This window comes from Phoenix dactylifera, chromosome 3, assembly GCF_051530095.1.
Source record: "Phoenix dactylifera cultivar Ajwa chromosome 3, Ajwa_hap1_PhDact_Kaust_v1.1, whole genome shotgun sequence".
Classification (NCBI taxonomy): domain Eukaryota; kingdom Viridiplantae; phylum Streptophyta; class Magnoliopsida; order Arecales; family Arecaceae; genus Phoenix; species Phoenix dactylifera.
In genome coordinates this window covers 15,692,008-15,709,545 of record NC_143192.1, presented here as the reverse complement: position 1 = coordinate 15,709,545, position 17,538 = coordinate 15,692,008, and the positions used below count along the sequence as shown (strand labels likewise).

The 17,538-nt window shown below is 37.6% G+C and overlaps 1 protein-coding gene and 1 long non-coding RNA gene across 3 annotated transcripts in view; both read right to left on the bottom strand.

The window, feature by feature from the left end:
• Positions 1–1,790: 1,790 nt before the first annotated feature.
• Positions 1,791–2,740, bottom strand: LOC149767927 (uncharacterized). Its single transcript, XR_016399784.1, has 3 exons — positions 2,604–2,740; positions 2,467–2,513; positions 1,791–1,876 (listed from the first exon to the last, which is right to left on the bottom strand). It is a non-coding gene; the product is annotated as an uncharacterized LOC149767927 (long non-coding RNA).
• A 2,205-nt stretch (positions 2,741–4,945) lies between these two features.
• LOC103719139 (ADP-ribosylation factor GTPase-activating protein AGD2-like) overlaps positions 4,946–17,538 on the bottom strand; it is a 35,969-nt gene continuing 23,376 nt past the window's right edge. For both annotated transcript variants that reach the window (XM_008808241.6, XM_088717873.2), the window contains 4 exons: positions 17,129–17,219; positions 8,973–9,427; positions 6,085–6,233; positions 4,946–5,416 (listed from right to left, as the gene is read on the bottom strand). In XM_008808241.6, the coding sequence (XP_008806463.6) occupies positions 6,119–6,233; positions 8,973–9,427; positions 17,129–17,219 (661 nt within the window). In that variant the 3' untranslated portion in view covers positions 4,946–5,416; positions 6,085–6,118. The remainder of the gene's footprint in view (positions 5,417–6,084; positions 6,234–8,972; positions 9,428–17,128; positions 17,220–17,538) is intronic.

The following is a 17,538-nucleotide window of genomic DNA, read 5'->3' as shown; positions in this document are numbered from 1 at the left end:
GAGAAAGAGGCTAGTTTCCGAAAATAGGAGAAGTAGAGCATCCCTTTTTTGAGCAAAATCCGGCGATCACCAACTGGAATCAAAGCTCTAAAGAGTCCGAAAGGAGGAGGAGAAAGATAGATCAAAGCTAGCAGGGACCTTACCATGTTTCCAGCAGTGAATGGCAGCGACAACAGCATCAGTAACGGCCAGCATTCTAAGAGAAAAACTAAGAAAATCTCCGGTGAAAAGCTCTATTCAAGCTTGGATCTTCGGTGAGCATGAGAAAGGAGTCAAGTTGGCCTCTAAATAGGGCTGGTTGTGACCAGAATTCAGCTTAGAGTCGGATTCCATCCAACCATCGCGGGGACGAAGGAGACTTCCATCGGGCCAAAAGAACTGGACCGGTCAAGTGGACCGGGCCTAGTTTACTGGGTCATACATTGGCACTTCATGTTTTGGCTATCACGGTATTAGACTTTTGTAGATTATAGACTGCTAAGACTATTTGTGGACCTACGGACGTACTTCGACTTTATTTGGCACTTGCTATGAGTCATATCTGTGTGTATGAGGATTTATACGTACTTTCGGCCTTAATGCATTTGCATGTCATCTAGTCTACACTATACATCATGCAAATGGTTCTCTAGCATTGTTACTGTAAGATGCTAATTTTTATGTGGATTGTGTGGAGATTTTTACAATACAATACCAAGCCGATGTATTGTTACAGACTGCAACTAGGGTAGTCCAACTAAGCTAAATGGTTTGGCAATCAGAGAGGAGGGGGCCAACCAATGACAACAGTGGAGCTGATCGGTTTTAGTATGGATGTATATATACATATCGATGAGATCAGCCGCCGAATTTCATACGATGATCCACATAGGTCCAAGACAACCATCTACAGCTCTAGCCATATTATATTTTCTCTGTTTTTCTGCTTGATAAAAGTTATTCTGCTTTTTCAATGATAGCACCAAACATATTTCCTTCCAATTTTAGTTAATGTTATTTATTTCAATTTAAACAACTACCAACCAATTTATTTTTATATCCATTTTAACTAACATTTGATTGAAAGCTTATTTTGGCATGGTTTTACAACAACAATTTGCTTTATTGTGATTTTTCCATATCTCATATTTACCATTGCTTTTGATCTTGATTCCATTTTCATAATGTTGGTGTTATGTTGGCTTTTAGTTGTTTTGGTAAGGATTGATTACAAGTTTGGATGGCTGAATGGCAACTGATGCAATTCAATGAGGGGTAATGATGCACTAGTTTATATTTCCGAATATTTAATAATATACGCACTTGCATTTTATTTTAATATAACTAATCTGAAAATGTTTAGGGGACCGACAAGCTAACTCATGATTTGTGCATCTTTTCCTTTGAAGAAGCGTCATCCTTTGATAACAAGTTGCCAACAGGAGGTCGACATACTTCGGACATTGTTAAGATGATTTTCCCGTTATTTTGGTTTCAAAACAGGAAATCATGAATTATGTCCTTCAATTCACTAAATTTTTGTTTCAAGATTGGGAGCAGAGATGATCGTAGGCCGGGCTTCGTGTCACATCCTGAAGCCAAAGCGTAACAGGCGCCACATGCCTGAATGGCGGACCATACAATCATGTAAAGTTATAGATCATATCAAAGAAACAATTCTTGAAAATTAATTTAATCAAAATCTTATACAAATAATTTTTACAGTCAATTATTCCAAAGTGATATAAGCCAGCATATGCTTAATTATTTATTCAAATCAAATAAAAATATTCTAACTAGTATAAATAGTCTAACTATAACTCCAAAAAAAAAACAGAGAATATCTTTAGAAGATCTAGTGCACTCCCCCAAGTCCCAAGCAATCATGAATCTGGATCTGAAAAATATAGAAAAAAAAAAGATAATGAACTATACTGGCCCAATAAACAACATAATACCCTAAAGTGGGGTTTAAGCATGCAAAAAAATAAGTAGTTAAAGCTCAAGATATTGACTGAAAATAAATCAATATTCGAATAATACAATTATGTTTTTTGAAGTTTACTATTATTTTTATAAACTAATAATAGAAACCCAATATCGGCCATATAATCTAGTGGTATGGGTCAGAATGCACAGTGCCAAATGCTACTACTCTTAACTATCGGTGGTTCGGTGTCCAAATACCACTATTCTAATCATTGGTGGTTCGGTGTCGAAACCAATTTCTCAGATTATAAGTCGACAAGGCTAACGAATAATCCTCATTGGTGGGGCCAGATCATAGCCGTATTGAGAATATATACATATAAAACAAATTTCATAATTTACCCAATTATATTTTTAAATTTTATAATATAATAATTCCAATCATAACAGTAACATGTCTGACCCATTTAACAAGTATCAAATAGATATTATAATTAAATTTAATTTTTATTTTACCAAAAATTTAGAAAATACACTTTGGAGCACTAGATTACGTACCTTTTCTTGCTTCGAAATTCCACTTCAATTAGACGGACCGGGTTCACCTATTTTAATATTATTAAAATAATTCATCATCATCTTAGAAGCTAAGCAAAGTCAAAAATTAAAATACTATTGAGGATACAATCCCATACCCCTAAATCAGATTAGTCAAGTAGCAATACCCGACTACCTGCTCGATGCGAGGAAGGTGAACTTAACTAGTCAGATTCAAACATGATTTAGGGGACTCAAAAAAGATTAATAGTGGCCAAATTTCAAAAAGAAATTTAGATCCCTAAGCCAAGATCAACTTAGATTCGAGCAAGAAGAAAAACAAGGCTTTCACTAAGATCCCTGTGCCTATCTAGAGAGAGAGAGAGAGGAGACAGAATCTCAATCTGGATTAAATCAAGGGCCTGGTCTGGTTTTGGTTGTTAGTGGCACCGATCATCCCTACATCTAATTTAAAAGCCAAAGAGAAAATAACAGCTAGAAAAGTAAATCATTTTTTTTAATAAATAAATAAATGAATTAGGATAAAATAGGAAGAAAAAGAAGAAATAAGAAGAAGAAGAAAATGTAGAGGAAGAGAGGGAAGAGGAGAGGAAAGAGGCTGGTTCGTCTTGTAATCACATGAAGGAGGTGGGGTTACCAAAGGCGGTAGTGACAATAGAGCTTGGCCAGGGATAGTGGTTTCCAATGAGCTTTGTAGTGGCAAGGCTCGGAACGGGGAAGATAAGATAGCAAAAGGCTTCTAGAGAGGAAAGACAGGAGTTCGGCAGTAGCATTTGGTTGAGGTGGTGCAGTAGCTACTAGAGAAGAAAGAGAGAAAGAGGAGAGCTTTTTGAGGTAGACCGAACAAAGGGAACTCAAGAATTTATAAGGATTTTGGAAGAGGTGACAAGCTCGAATTGAGCAACCGTTCGCTGATTGCAGCGGCGCTCAACGGCTGTTCGCACCATCCCGACGAATCCTTAGCTACCACAGCTAAGGGGGCCTTATCCCAACCGCTCAAGGATAGGGCAGAGAAGGAATGAAACATCCTCCTCTATTTCTATCCCAATTTCTTTTTATAATTTTCCAATTGAAGTCGGTGGGCACCGCCGACTTCAATCTAGGATGGGCCCAATTAGGCCGATTTTTATACTTCGAGCCTAAACTATATTCATTTTTAGTTAGACTTCGGGCTGAGCCTATTTAAAATTTAACATTTTCTGTACTCAAACCCAGCCAATGATCAGCTCTAATTATGAGTTAATTGATTATATCTATGTAGATTGGGCACATTATCTTGGAAATATTTATGTACATGCACAAATTTTTCCTTTCCCATTTCCAATCTATGTGTAACAAAATATTTGTAACAAGACTTGCATGATGATAGCATCTTTTTAAATTTAATGAAATAGACATATATTTCTCACTGATATGTAGTTATTGGTCATCTACCAGATATTTATTCTGCCACTTTAACATTTTAAACTATGTGAATCATTCGATTATTCTTATCAAACCTCCCAACAAAAAACTTTAATTCCAGGACAGCCAATATTTGAGTTCCAACCCCTTCAAGAGTAAATAATCAAGTTCCCAAGATTTAGCAAATTTTCTGCTTCCAATAGAAAACAAACACTCAAACCTTGAAGATTGGCTAAATTTAAACTAATATAAGGGCTCGAACATATACAAAGCTTTTCGTTCTCCTGCAGTATCATGCCATAGCCTGGTAAACCACATATTTAGCCTCGCATTACTCTTGAACTTGCCATAGGACTTAGCCAATTTTTTGTATCAAATACAAATGACCTTTCACTATACCATGCACAAGTATCATACAATGTAATAACAACCAAGGAAAAAGTAATTTAAATTAGATACTGGTACAAGATAATACACAATACTATATTATATTAAATTATCTCGTAGTTGCGATAAGTTATACTGTTAAAATATATAATACACATATTACATTACACTACAGTATTTTACATATTTAATATTCTAATATCATATTTTATTATATTACGTGATATATTAATAATCAAAGAACCTCATGCTGTTATGAGATGCTTTTAAATTACATAATTGTGATGACACCAAGTTATCAAGAGTGTGATAAGTTCAAGAAACAAAAACAAGCATATCTTAGTAATTGTCATGTCTGCAATGCTCTTATGGATGTTAAAAGCATTAGACTTTTAAAAGCAATATTATAGATTAATATATATTATTAAAAAATCTAGCTGTCTAAAATGTTAGGTGTTTGCTATCCATTTTCAATGCATTCTTGAAAATCACATATTTAATATCAAATGACAAAGTCTATGCTTTTCCTACAAAATGAACCCAACTTTCCAATAAGAACCTCATGCTATTATAGATGCCTGTAAATTACACAGCTGTGATGACACCAAGTTATCAAGAGTGTGATAAGTTCAATAGAGAAAATCAAGCATATCTTAGCGCTTGTCATGTACGCAAATACTGCTGCTTATGACAAACAGAATCATCAATGTTCATGAAAGGGAAACAGGCCATATCCATAATTCAGTACCTTCTCCATCATTTAGAGAACTGGTACAGGTGTTACAGACCATTTGGTTGTGGGAAAACAATGCTACTGAGAAGGAAATTTTCCTTCGTAAGTTGAAAAAAAAAGAAAAAGAAGCAAGCAAGAACATTGGTATGCATCTGTAGAATATACAAGATGACACTAGAAAGCTTAGCTTGAGATGGCAGTGATGTACCTCAGCATACAAATAAAATCTTGATGCATAAACCAACATATCATTGGAGATGCACCACTCTACTGGTAGTGCATTCTCCAACTGCCTTGCTGAAATAGTGTACAATCCTTGAACATCATCACAGGTATATGATACTGATCAGTTGTAAAATGGGCACCTGTTCTAATTGTAGGAGTACAAGACTTTGCAGCCCTGACAGGTCAGCGTCACACAGCCCCCTGCAAAGAAAGTAGTGCACCGCATCAAAAGCCTGTTTAATGAATTTGGTAAAACTGGCAATTAAAATGATAATAAACCACGATCAGTTTAACATACTACTATGATTATACTAGTTTGGGCAACATAGGCAATCAAATACAGCATAACCCTAACAACCACCACATACAGAAAGTAATTTACCATCTAGCCGTCATCAGCTTAAAAAATCTCAATATATTTTCCTTCAAAATTTTCTTAAATGTTTTAAAAAAGAGGTGGCAACTGCTTAATATTTATGTTACCATGATGTTATACCAATTCACGCAGACATATAGATGACTAGAGACTGCAGACAAACTAAAGGGTACACTACTGTGTTTTGTGCAGAATCAGTTCTTAATCATTGCATTTCAAAGTTAAATTAAAATATGCAGAAATCTATAGTGATGTACTGGACATATCAAATGGAAAAAAAGACAAAGGCAAATCTAAATCTTCCAGTCTAAAATTTGATTTTCATGCTCAGGGTCTAATATTGCAGACTCACATATAATAGAAATCTGAATTCTTCCATCATTTTATTTTGTGATTTATTACTTTTTTAAAACCTGGGATGTTACATTAGATTTATAATAAATGGTCGAATGTAGCACGATATGAAGAGAATAAAGAGTAAAAAGAGACATACTGAAGGCCAACTCTTGTGAGTAGAGCTGCATGCATCAATCATTCCCATAAAGCAATATAAATAATTCCTCATCAGTTATTGCTCCAAGCTCCATTGCCCTTTCCAAAGCAGTTAAACCCCCACCATCTTTAATTGATGTACGCACACCCCTGAGTAATAACAAATATTATGAATGAACTCATTTTAGAATTTGGATAGTAGATTCCAGCATATACATTGATTCTCATAATCAGTATAGTTTCCTAAAAATTTAACATTACTTGGGAGATATTCATGTCTCAAGTTTTCCGTAAAATTCAATTTTCTTTTTAGATCTCACTCAGGTTGTTGACGATCTTTTCCAATACAGCCAACTTTATGCATTAAATCATCTACAAAGAACCTTGAAAGCCGATGAGAGATTGGAAAGTTGATGAGTGATGGTATCTACCCAACTAAAATTCTTTTAAAAAGCCAAGAAAGATTGTGTGGTTGCGAGATACCTCTGTGCCATCCCAGACATGTCTGAATAGACATTTGCAGAAAATGCACGAATTGAAGGTTGAAAACTTCATTACTATCAAAACCCTAAAAGAGTATTCCTCCAAAAGTCTCATGGTACTATAGTACAGAATTGACATCCAACGTCTAGACTCCACTATAAGTTTGTGCAAATACAACCTACCAAACTATTGCTATCCACCAGCAATCAGAATCTTACAATGACCTTGCAGAAATCAAACAAAATCATAACAATAAAATCAATGTCATTACCTTGTTGCAACAGTTAACATACTAAAGCTCTTTTGGGGTGCTTGATCTTGTCAAATACCAGCATCTTTGAATGACATTATTGAAATATGTCAACTGCTTACTGTGCATATTTTTGTTCCTTAATTATTCTTTTATGAAGTCTCCATCGCGCCTTTTTATTCTGTCTAGCATCGCTTGGCATTTTTCTTTTAGTTCTAATATTTGGGTTTCTTTTAAAAACTGCACATTTTTTTTGTATTGGACCACTTTTATTTGTCTATGATATTGATAGTTCAGAAGGCCTGTTTTCGCAACCACTTCATGAAAAATATCAGCCCAGCCTTGAGTAACTCCATTTATTGGTTACTTTGTTTTATCATCCATGCTTATATACTCTAGGGTTAGACCCCATAGCCAATTTCCTCAGGCTTCACTTCATCCTTTTAGTTTCTAGGTCTTTTGCCTTCAAATCTTATTTGCTTCCTTCTTTAGGATCTTCCATCCATGGCTTTATCATGTTTGGCCATCACATGAGTGACTTTCTAGTTTCCTGTAAGTCTCAATCAAGCCCTTTGCACTTGTTCTTCTTCAAAAGTCAGTTACGTCCAACAACTAAAGTGGCAGTGTTAGCTCGACCATTAAGGACTTTAACAACTTATATTTTTGAACCTTATCTTGCACTGTTTGTCAATGACTAATTGTAAAATATTAAACATTCCAGTGCACATGCTCATGGTAGATTTCCTTTGAAGCATCCTTGAACTGTAGATCAGTACAACCATAAGTTGTTTTATTAAGTTCCAAACTGACTTCACTAAGCCAACTCCCTCACCCAAAAATAACCCTTGGGCTTTTGATTCCCATTTGTTCACTCAATTATACACAAAATGTTTATTAAGATTTCTTGTGTAAACAACTTACATATCTATTATCTTAACCGTGCAGCTCCAAGGGAAACCAATCTAATCTTTATAATGTTAGCTTCCCATGCCTTTTTTTGCATAATTTGTGGATTGACCTTAAGATACCTACCATGAGACTAAGTTCATCAAATTGCTTGAAATCTCATAAAGCATACTTGGGAAACAAGTTTTCTTCGTTAAACTTGTCAGCCCTGCAGTTTCAGAAACCACTATCAGATTCGAATTTTCGAACACTTTGCCTTTAGAGAATTCAGTGACTGTCCTACTATTGACTCTTAACATTTGTCCTGACTGTTGCATAAACCCCTAAGATTAGCTATCATGTTAATGCACCATCTCAATGTCCACATCCTAGCTCCCATGTGAAACATTCAATTTTCCTAGCAGTATGTTTCGACCATCAGCTAAGGATTACCGAACCGGTACCAGGTGCCATACCGGCCGACGCCCGATCCGGTTCGGTGCCGGTTCGAACTGAACAGAACCATCTGGTTTCGTCCAGTTCTGGCCGGTTCCGGCTGGTGTTACTGCAGTTTCGGTTCCATAGTAACGGGGCCGGAACCATTTTCCATAAGTAAACCGACCCGGTTAGAGACTAGGTCGGCTCGGTTTGGCCCAAACCAGGCCGCCCGATTCGGCAATCCTTTCCATCAGCACACTTGTTTTACCTTGTCAACAATCATGTACCCATAAGGACCATCTCATTGTAAACATTTCAGATAAGCATCATGGTCACTTTCATTCGATAAGGGCAAACTCCCAGCCAAAACCGTGCATGCTTCACAACAAAAACATGTTTCAACATGTCGTCATTTCTCTCTGTTTCATTAGCATGCAAGGCAGTACAGTGATTGTACATTTGAATATGCCACATTCCTACTTGAGCTGCTTCTCAATTGTAGTTGTAAATATCGGTTGATGCCCAATAAGATGGTGCTTTACTTCTTTATTTGCTTCTCAAATTCGAGTCATAAGATGTATTACAGTGATAACATTATCAGAGAAATTTATATGACTACACGCGAATATCTAACTGCATTTTCAAAACAAGAAATGACTTGAGTTTAATTCATTGGCTGTGTTTTAGGTATATTAGCAAATATCTACTTCATCCTAAACTCTTATAATCAAGTTGACAAGTCCTGTTTTATCCACAGAAGCCAAGTAACATGCATGATTTAAGTTTTGGCAAGACCAGACAACCATAGAAAAGAAAGGTCCTCATGTACATACCTTCTAATAAGATACTTAGCAAGGCTGTCATTTCTCTTGAAGATACAATGGTGGAGAGGCGTCCTTCCATGGAAGTCCTGGATATTAATGTCAGCACCAAACTGTAGCAGTAACTCCACCGTCACCGGATCACCAATATGACATGCTAAATGTAATAGGGAACAACCTTGCATACAACTTCCAGGCTCGCCAGAATCCTTAATTTTCTGACAATTTGCGGGATCAAATTGCTTCCTCTCTATAAATCCTCTACTTCTTGATGTTGGTGTATCTGCAGTGTGATAAAGATCATTACAGACCTCATCACATCTAATGTTGGGACTTGCATTTGATGCCACAAGGAGGCGATATGCTCCTCGTATATCGTTAGATTTAACTGCATCCCAAATGCGGATTGTTTGTGGAGGAATATCAGGCTGGGTTGGTTCTTTGCCAATTAGAAGTTTATCCACATACTGCAAGGAAAAAATAAACTTCAGAATAACGCCTAAGCATCCAGAGCTATATATATGACTGACAAGCAGAAAATCTATTCAAGCAGACAAGTCCCCAGGAAACTACACTTTAAACTTGCATAATTGCAAGTTCTATAAGTAATGAAAGCTACATGACAAGAACAAGAAATTCCGAAGATGTTTTGTGTATTGATACATTCATTAAACATTTAAATGAATTTCTTCCACTGTAAAAAACTTCATCACTATGCTGGTTCCAATAATCCTGATCCCCCCCTCGTGTGTATGTCCGTGAAGAAAATAGAAACAGGAAGGGTCAACTTGTCATTGGGACTTCAGACTGCACTATGGAATCCATCGGCCACTTTATACACTATCTAGTAGGTATTTATTTATTTCTCACTAATATTTCTCTGACTCACTTCATAGATTTCTTAGGACTGCCATTAGTATGATCACTCTTATCGCGAGGACATCTAAGAAACGAGTCGTTCAAAGGCTTAGTGGTCTGAAGTTTGAGTAAAAGGGTCCTTGTTGACCCTATAATTGATTTTGATGATCACAAAACTTTGTGGTATGATTACTAATGTTTGTGTTGCAAGAAAAATATTATTTTGTAGGAAGAATAGCAAGAGATCTAATGATTTTCAAAAGAGAACGCCAAAAAAATAGTCAAGGAGCCGACTCCTGAAAGCCTCGAGTGGACTCTGGCACAAATGGTAACTTTGGCACAGAGCTCGAGTCGACTCCAACATTCCAAGAGCCAACTCCCACAGGAAAAAGGCAGAAACACACTTTTGAAAGAACAGTATGCGAGTCGACTCCCGACTTACACAAGCCGTCTCCCGCAAAGAATGACAGAATGTTATTTTTGAAGAGCTCGATCTCGAGCCGACTTCCAACAAACACGAGACGTCTTCTATCTCAAACGAGCCGTCTCCCAGAATGGCTGAGTCGACTTCAAGTTTGCTGACACCTCCAACGGCTAGTTTTTAAGATTTCAAAGGCTCTCTTCCACTTTCTAGCGGCTAGTTGGGTCTCCAAGGTTCTCCAAAGCTTATAAACACATGGGAGAACCTCAAGAACAAGGAGAGGAAATAGCCTATCAAAAGAAAGAGAAATCTAAGAGTACCTAAGCTTCCCAAGTAAAAATCCTCAAGTGAGTTTTAGATCCAAATCTTTGTGTGAGAAAATCAGTCAGAGCAAAAGCAGTGATACAAGTGAAGAGTTGGCAGCTTGCATTCAAGGCCCTTCATCCACAGTCTACTCCTCTTAATAGCTTCAGAGCTTCCATTTATTGTTCAATTTATTTGAGCTCTCTTTTTGTTACAGTATTTAATGCTTTGTTTTAATTGCTGTTGTAACTGCTTTCATTCTTACACTTGTAAAGGTTCTTCCAAACCTAAATTAGAAGTGTTGAATCAGGAAGATTCAACAAGAAAAAAGGTTTTGGTTGGTGTACCTTGAGAAAAACCAACTGGGTTGTTTGTGAGCCCGAAAAATAAAAGGGGTAAGGTTGTAAGTTGGTGATCCTGTGAAAATCGAGTTCGTTGTGATTCCAAAAAAACGAGTTGGGTTGTGAACTCATAAAACAACCGCACTGTAATTAGAGAGGATTATAGTGAAAAATTCCAAGAGGTCTTAGAGAGTGGATGTATTTGCAGGGTGGCACCGAACCACTATAAAACTTTTGTGTTTGTGTGTGTGCATTGCTTACTTTGTTTATTGCATTTATATTTCAGTTATTTACTTAAGAATTGTTTTATTCCGCCGCACTTAGAAGAAAAGTTTTGAAAAACCCAATTTATCCTCCCTCTTGGGCTGCATCTTTTGGGCAACAGCCCCACACCAACGGTCTCTAAATGATTTATAGCTTTCCTATCCCCTTTTTGCTACTCTGACGAATTGCTCTCGTTACGTAGTTGTCCCTACTTGATTGGCTCTATGAGGTGGCTCAACTAAAACCACCACCTTGACTCGTCCAACCTTTCTAATTGGACTACATGCCATGATGAGCTCTCCTCAACATCTCCATATCATATCTCCTGGTGAAGGTTATAAATATAGTCTTCCAGTATCAACTAGCTCCCCTTGACTTCTGTGGTTACTCCAGTTGTTGGGCATTGGTTGCTTCTGACTTTGGCATATGTTGGTCTATCCACAGCTCTACATTCATCTTAGCTAAGATTTGTCGTACTAGTTAGTACTGGTACATATTGACTATACCAACCATATCGGTATGTGGTACGAAGGGGCATACTGATAATCGGTACGCCGAACCAGCCCCCAAACTTAGCGTACCATACTGTAATAGGATGGTACCAATACAAACTCCGGTACTGAGACGATGAACCTTGATCCCAGCTTTCTTTGCTATCATACCAGCAGATCAATGAGGTGATTGGGCTCAAGTTTTGGCTATTGCTGACCCTCAAGCCAACCTACCATGGGATACTCATCCTTATATACAAAGGCATTGTAAGGTGGCTCATCATATTTCAGTTGCATCTATGGACGCACTAAGTTATTCAATCTCGTGTCTGGCGACTCTTTTGTTGTGTATTAATGGGAAGGTTGACCAATTGTGCTTGCAACCAATGGAGGAGACTGTTTATAAGAGGATCTAGATTGCTAATCTCCTGTGACTTTTAAATGACAATCCAAAAAGGGATCACCATATAGCAGCAAATGCAATCAAGCAAATTGCATATTAGACACCATATATCATAAAATATTAGATCAGCTTGAGTCAATATTCAAAAATACTTGAATTCATATCATCTTTGCTTGCCATAGCTGCCTTTTCACCAAAGCTATTGGAGCCCTCTCTAAAAGCTTTAATTTATTAAACACAGACATTTCTAGGATCATATCTCTACTTAAATTTATAAAATGTTATTTTCATGAAATTTAACTTACCTCCTCCAAGCATCTAGCAGCAATGGCACATCAAGCACCATCTCCGGACATTATATTGGAACCTTCGATTGAGGTGGTTGGCTTCCAAGAAATGCAACTGATTTAAATACAAATAAAGGAGTGCACGATAGTATTTATAAGAATAAGCAAGAATTAAGGATTGTACTTGGATTCTACAAGATGCAACTCCTTGCCTATCTAGCATTCTCACCACTCCTCGATGATATATTATACTCACCAACATGCTTCAAATCTGCCTGCCTGATCTTAGCATTGGCGGTCATCATCATATGATACAAAGAACCTATTTGGGGATACATCCCGCTATCCAGTCATGAGCACTCAATACATTGGTGCCAGTGACTTAACTACCCTCTCAATCCACTTCCAAAACTGCTAGCTTGTCACTAAGCCCTCCATATGGCTCCCTTTCATGTGACTATGAGCATGTCTAGTCTCCTACCACTCTGCACTCATGAACATCTAGCATAGGCTTACCTTTTCCTCAATGAGGTTATAAAGTGCAATGTCATGCATGGCTAAGTGGGCGATTGCTGGCCTCAGTATCTTATCTCTATATGGATAGTTATCGCCTGGACTATCAACACCACCTACTTCACCCCACAAACTTTGCCTTATCCATCAGCATCAAGTCTATTCAATAAGAAGCACATGCATGACACCTCCTGATAATCAATATATCCACAATAACCTTGCATTGTGGTCCATTATCTATAACCACCTACATGATATGATGCTTCCCTATTAATCAATGACCCAATCCAAGCTCAGAATGCATGCATCCCGTCAAAAGCATCAACTGACTCATCGAAAAATATATTTTTGTCACAATATCACAAAAAATCTATGACGCTTCACTTGTTGGGTCCGATCTAACCATCAAACATCCATGTCAACCCATATATGCCTCAGTTGCTCTGGTAGGAGGCTATCCATCTCTCCAGCACTCCCTTGTTAATATCAAGCAGGTCACCATAGATATTCCTCGATCTAGGAGGATCAAAAACCTAACTAACTTTCTGGAGTCAATAGTAGAGCATTATCTATGGCATTTACTAAAAATGGTTGTAGTAGCACAACTAAGGTGTCATTTGGCGTGCTACAGTTAAACTTGCTATGTAGGTCCAACTACAGGATAGGTCAACTCGCATATTTAGAGGCCTATAGCTAGACCGCAAGCTGCAAGTCAAACTAAATCCCCCTCCATGCCCCCAACTCTTCCATGCTCCCTTCTCCAAGCACCCCTCCAAGCAATCACCCCCTCCTCATGCTCCCACTCCTGGGTTCGGCACCAAATATCTCAGCCCTTGCCATCTATGCTCCAAAACCTCCTGATCGGCGACCCCTCACTTCCCTCTACCACCACCCGCATCACTGCTACCCACTTCTCTCCTACCTCTCACTTTGGCCCCCTCCCCCTGCCGCCACCTTTGGCCAACCCCTTCGTGCCCTTAACTATGCACTCTCCTCTCCGAGCACCCATTCTCTGTGAGTGCATCCTTCCCTTACTATGATTACCTTGTCATCCTCATCATAGGAAGCTTAGGCCTTGCCAAGGATGCTAGACTTTAGGATGCTGGATTTGAATAGGACGAGGTAGGGAACCAGCTGGACTTTTTGTTCTTTTGTTGTCGTTGATGATTGTGACTGGGTCCATGAGGCAGGAGCATATCTTAGCACGAAGGGTGGAGAGGATGGTGAAGGAGGCATTGGAGATGCAGCAGTGATAGGTGTCACGGTCATCATCATCAACGGAGGGGGAACCGTAAAAGCAGCAGGAAGTGAGGGGCTCGGTGGAGGGGGTTTGGAAGGAGACAAAGAACTACTTAGAGTCGTCGAGGAGGGTTTCTCGAGCTCCTCCAAACTCGAGGTCCATGTCGACATTGGAGGCTCATTGCTTGTGAGGGAACGAGCTGATCGGCTGCAGCAGTAGGTTTGATCTCCTTCATGGGTAATCCACTGTCGCTACCCCCTATTGGTGCTGGAAATCTCCTACACCACCCCAAGACCTCCACCCAAACCCCTCCACCTCAACCTCCACCCTCCTTATGGCCACACCCCCTCTCCTCTCAACCTTTCCTGTTTCGTCCCTCTTTTCCCCAAACTCTCCTCCAAACAACTACTACAATTTAAGTTATAATGCAACTTGAGTTGCAGTGCAACTTCAACTATAAGGCTCCAAACAACCCCTAAGAAGCAATAGTTTTCCAAATGCCTCTTTTCTTATCCTTGACCACCATGTAATCAATCCTACATTGCCTTTTGTCTTTGTTGGGGAAGGCATGTACATCAAGTCATAACTGGTTGCCCCTCAGGTATATCTTTGGGCTTCTTTCCCTTCTTATTACCAACAAAAGCCCCAAATGTAAATGCTATCTGGCATCCACCCTTACTAAGCTCTCTCACTAACAACCTCCTCTTAGAGGCTAAATAGGTCCTAGCAGCCCAAAACCAAAAACCTCATACTCCGAGGGTCCAAATTGTCTCGTGCCTGGCAACTTCCTCTACCATTGATCATTCAGATTCCCATATGGCAGCCTAAATTTGGGCCACCATGTCATAAAGATCTAATGTCTCATAGTCCTCTAAATCCTTGGAGTGATATGATGGTGGCTCAGTTGCCCAACAATCAATCTTTACCGATTTCTCTATACTTTTTCTTACCCTCCCTAAAGTCATGAAAGAGCTTCTTCATCAGCTATTGAACCTCTTAAGGGCATTTCTTGAATGTAGTTACATCAAAGTAACTACCATCCAAATGCTGCTTCATCAGCTACTAAAACCTTCTGCATTGTACTACTTGCACTTTCAAGGGTACCAACTCGAGATCATTGCATGATGCTCCCAACCAATGTCAATATCATTATCCTTGTTAAAATCATTTTTGCAAGTTTAATGATCATATGTTATAAACCACCTCATTCATTAACACAAAATACATTGTGGGTCTACACTTTTCTAAAAACAAAAATATTATATATTTTTTGATATATTAGTGACTTTTATAATATAATTCACTTAAGCACATGGTAATTTATAAAAGAGTTATCCTAGAAAAAGTGTCTCAATTAGGAAAACACATTGCCATATTTTCATGATTTCTAGTTGAATTAATATTTTTTTTAAGTACTTAAACATGTAAAAATTTGAGAATATAAATGGCAATGCAAAAAATAGTTGAATCACTTAAGAAAAATTTTTAATTATTTAAAGATTTAATTTTAATTCAGATTAATTTAGGCTCCCACCAGGATTACTACATATATTTGGTCCAGCCCATATGTATGCCTTAATCACCAATATTTTTGAAATTTATTTAAATTTGGTTTTAGGTCCTGGTAGCCATAACAATACCCAAATTTAAACAAATTCTTGCCAAAAAATAATAGCAAGCAAGATATGGCCCAGAAAGCATGCTACAGGTTGTTCTTTAAATCTTTCAATATTATTAATTAACTACTATCTTTTGAACTGAAAATAAATTTTTATTCTAAAATATTATAAATGCTATGAAAATTCATGATTTTTGGAATCAATGCATAGATCACCTTTAAATCTATAGCATATCACGAAACCACGTCAAAAAAAAAGAGAAAAGAAATCTTACATGATCTCCCCTTGATTTAGCAATTTTTGGCCTAGATTTTAAGCTTAAAAGAAAAACAGGAGGGGAGAAGATAAGAAGAAGATTTTATCTTTTTCTTTCTTTGGTCCAACTTGTTAGACTGCAAAATCCCTCCTTCCGCTTCTCTTCCACACTTTCCCACTCTCCCAAGCCTTCCAACGTTCAAGAAGCGAGGAGAAAGTGGTTGGGAAGGCCCTTTCTCCTCTCCCTCTTCAATTTTCAACTCAGAAGTGAGAGGTATCAGTCCGAACAAAGTCGATTGTGCGGAAACAGACAGTTAAGCTCCATTCAAATCGGTTCCTATTGTGTTCGGAACCGGAACTCCATAGCGATCTGATTTTGCATCGGTTTAATATGGTACACCCCAAACCCTCGCAACGGGATAACTAGCCATGAGTAAAGTAAGGTTCTAAGCCCTATTCATGTGCATTTGATTCCAAAAGACCGGATTCAATAGCTGCGGATTCTCTTGCAGCAACAGCATACTGAGCATGCTTTTCATAGAACTACCTTCATTTTGGACCTCCACCACAAGTGAAATGTGGTTCTGGGCCCTGTTACGGGATAAGCATGGCCATAGTCTATAAGACCATTGAATTTAGCTTTATTTGTGAATGTTTTGACATCAAGACAATTTCAAAAATACAGAACTTGATTACAAAACAGTATTTTTGCTAAAAAGCATTGTATTGCTATACAAGTTAATTTTGTTAAAATCTCTTCCTTACTTGCTTGGTCTAGTTAGTTGAGGTTATAATTACTTACTAAGTTGTCAAACTCACTCTCTGATCTGTCTGTTTCAGATAAGAGGTTTAGTAGATGGTGGGATGATTAGTCATGAGCATGTTAAGTGCGATGACCATGACTATCATGTGAATCTTATTTATCTTTGCTAGTTTTGCATTTGGAGATTTTATATGCAAGTTTCTTTTATCTAGGACTTCTTTATGTTATCTAAAATTAGTATTTTATAAAATACAAGATAAATTTTCGATTTGATATCTGCTCAAACTAAAAGGCCAAACGATAGTCACAAGAAACAAATTATTCAGTTAAAAATTTGTTTTGCTTGAAGTAGATAATGCCCAGCAGATAAATTATTTAAGTAGTGACAATATAACACAAGAATGAAGTACCTTTGCTTGAATGTATTTTTCTTTTCTCAAAATAGTATCTTTCGGGCTAGGCTTTTGGATTGACAGAAGATCCTTATTTTCTTCATCCATTCTGCGTGAATTTAAAACAGTCGATTAAAACGTAGACATAAATATGAATTAGCGTCATTTCAAGAACTCAAAGATGATACTAGAAAAGCCTATTGTGAACTTTTGAATTCTACCTCAGCCTATAGCAATGTCAACCTTTATTCTCCTTGATTTGGCAACACAAATTAGATACATTAGTCTTGTAGATCTAATATTTTTCGTCGACTAAAGTAAATGCTTGTCATCTCTTAACTAAAATGGCACTAAATTTGTTTCTAAATCAATTCTATGATAATGGTGTAGTTTGTAAAGCTCAGTTTATAGAGGAAAGTGCAAAACTT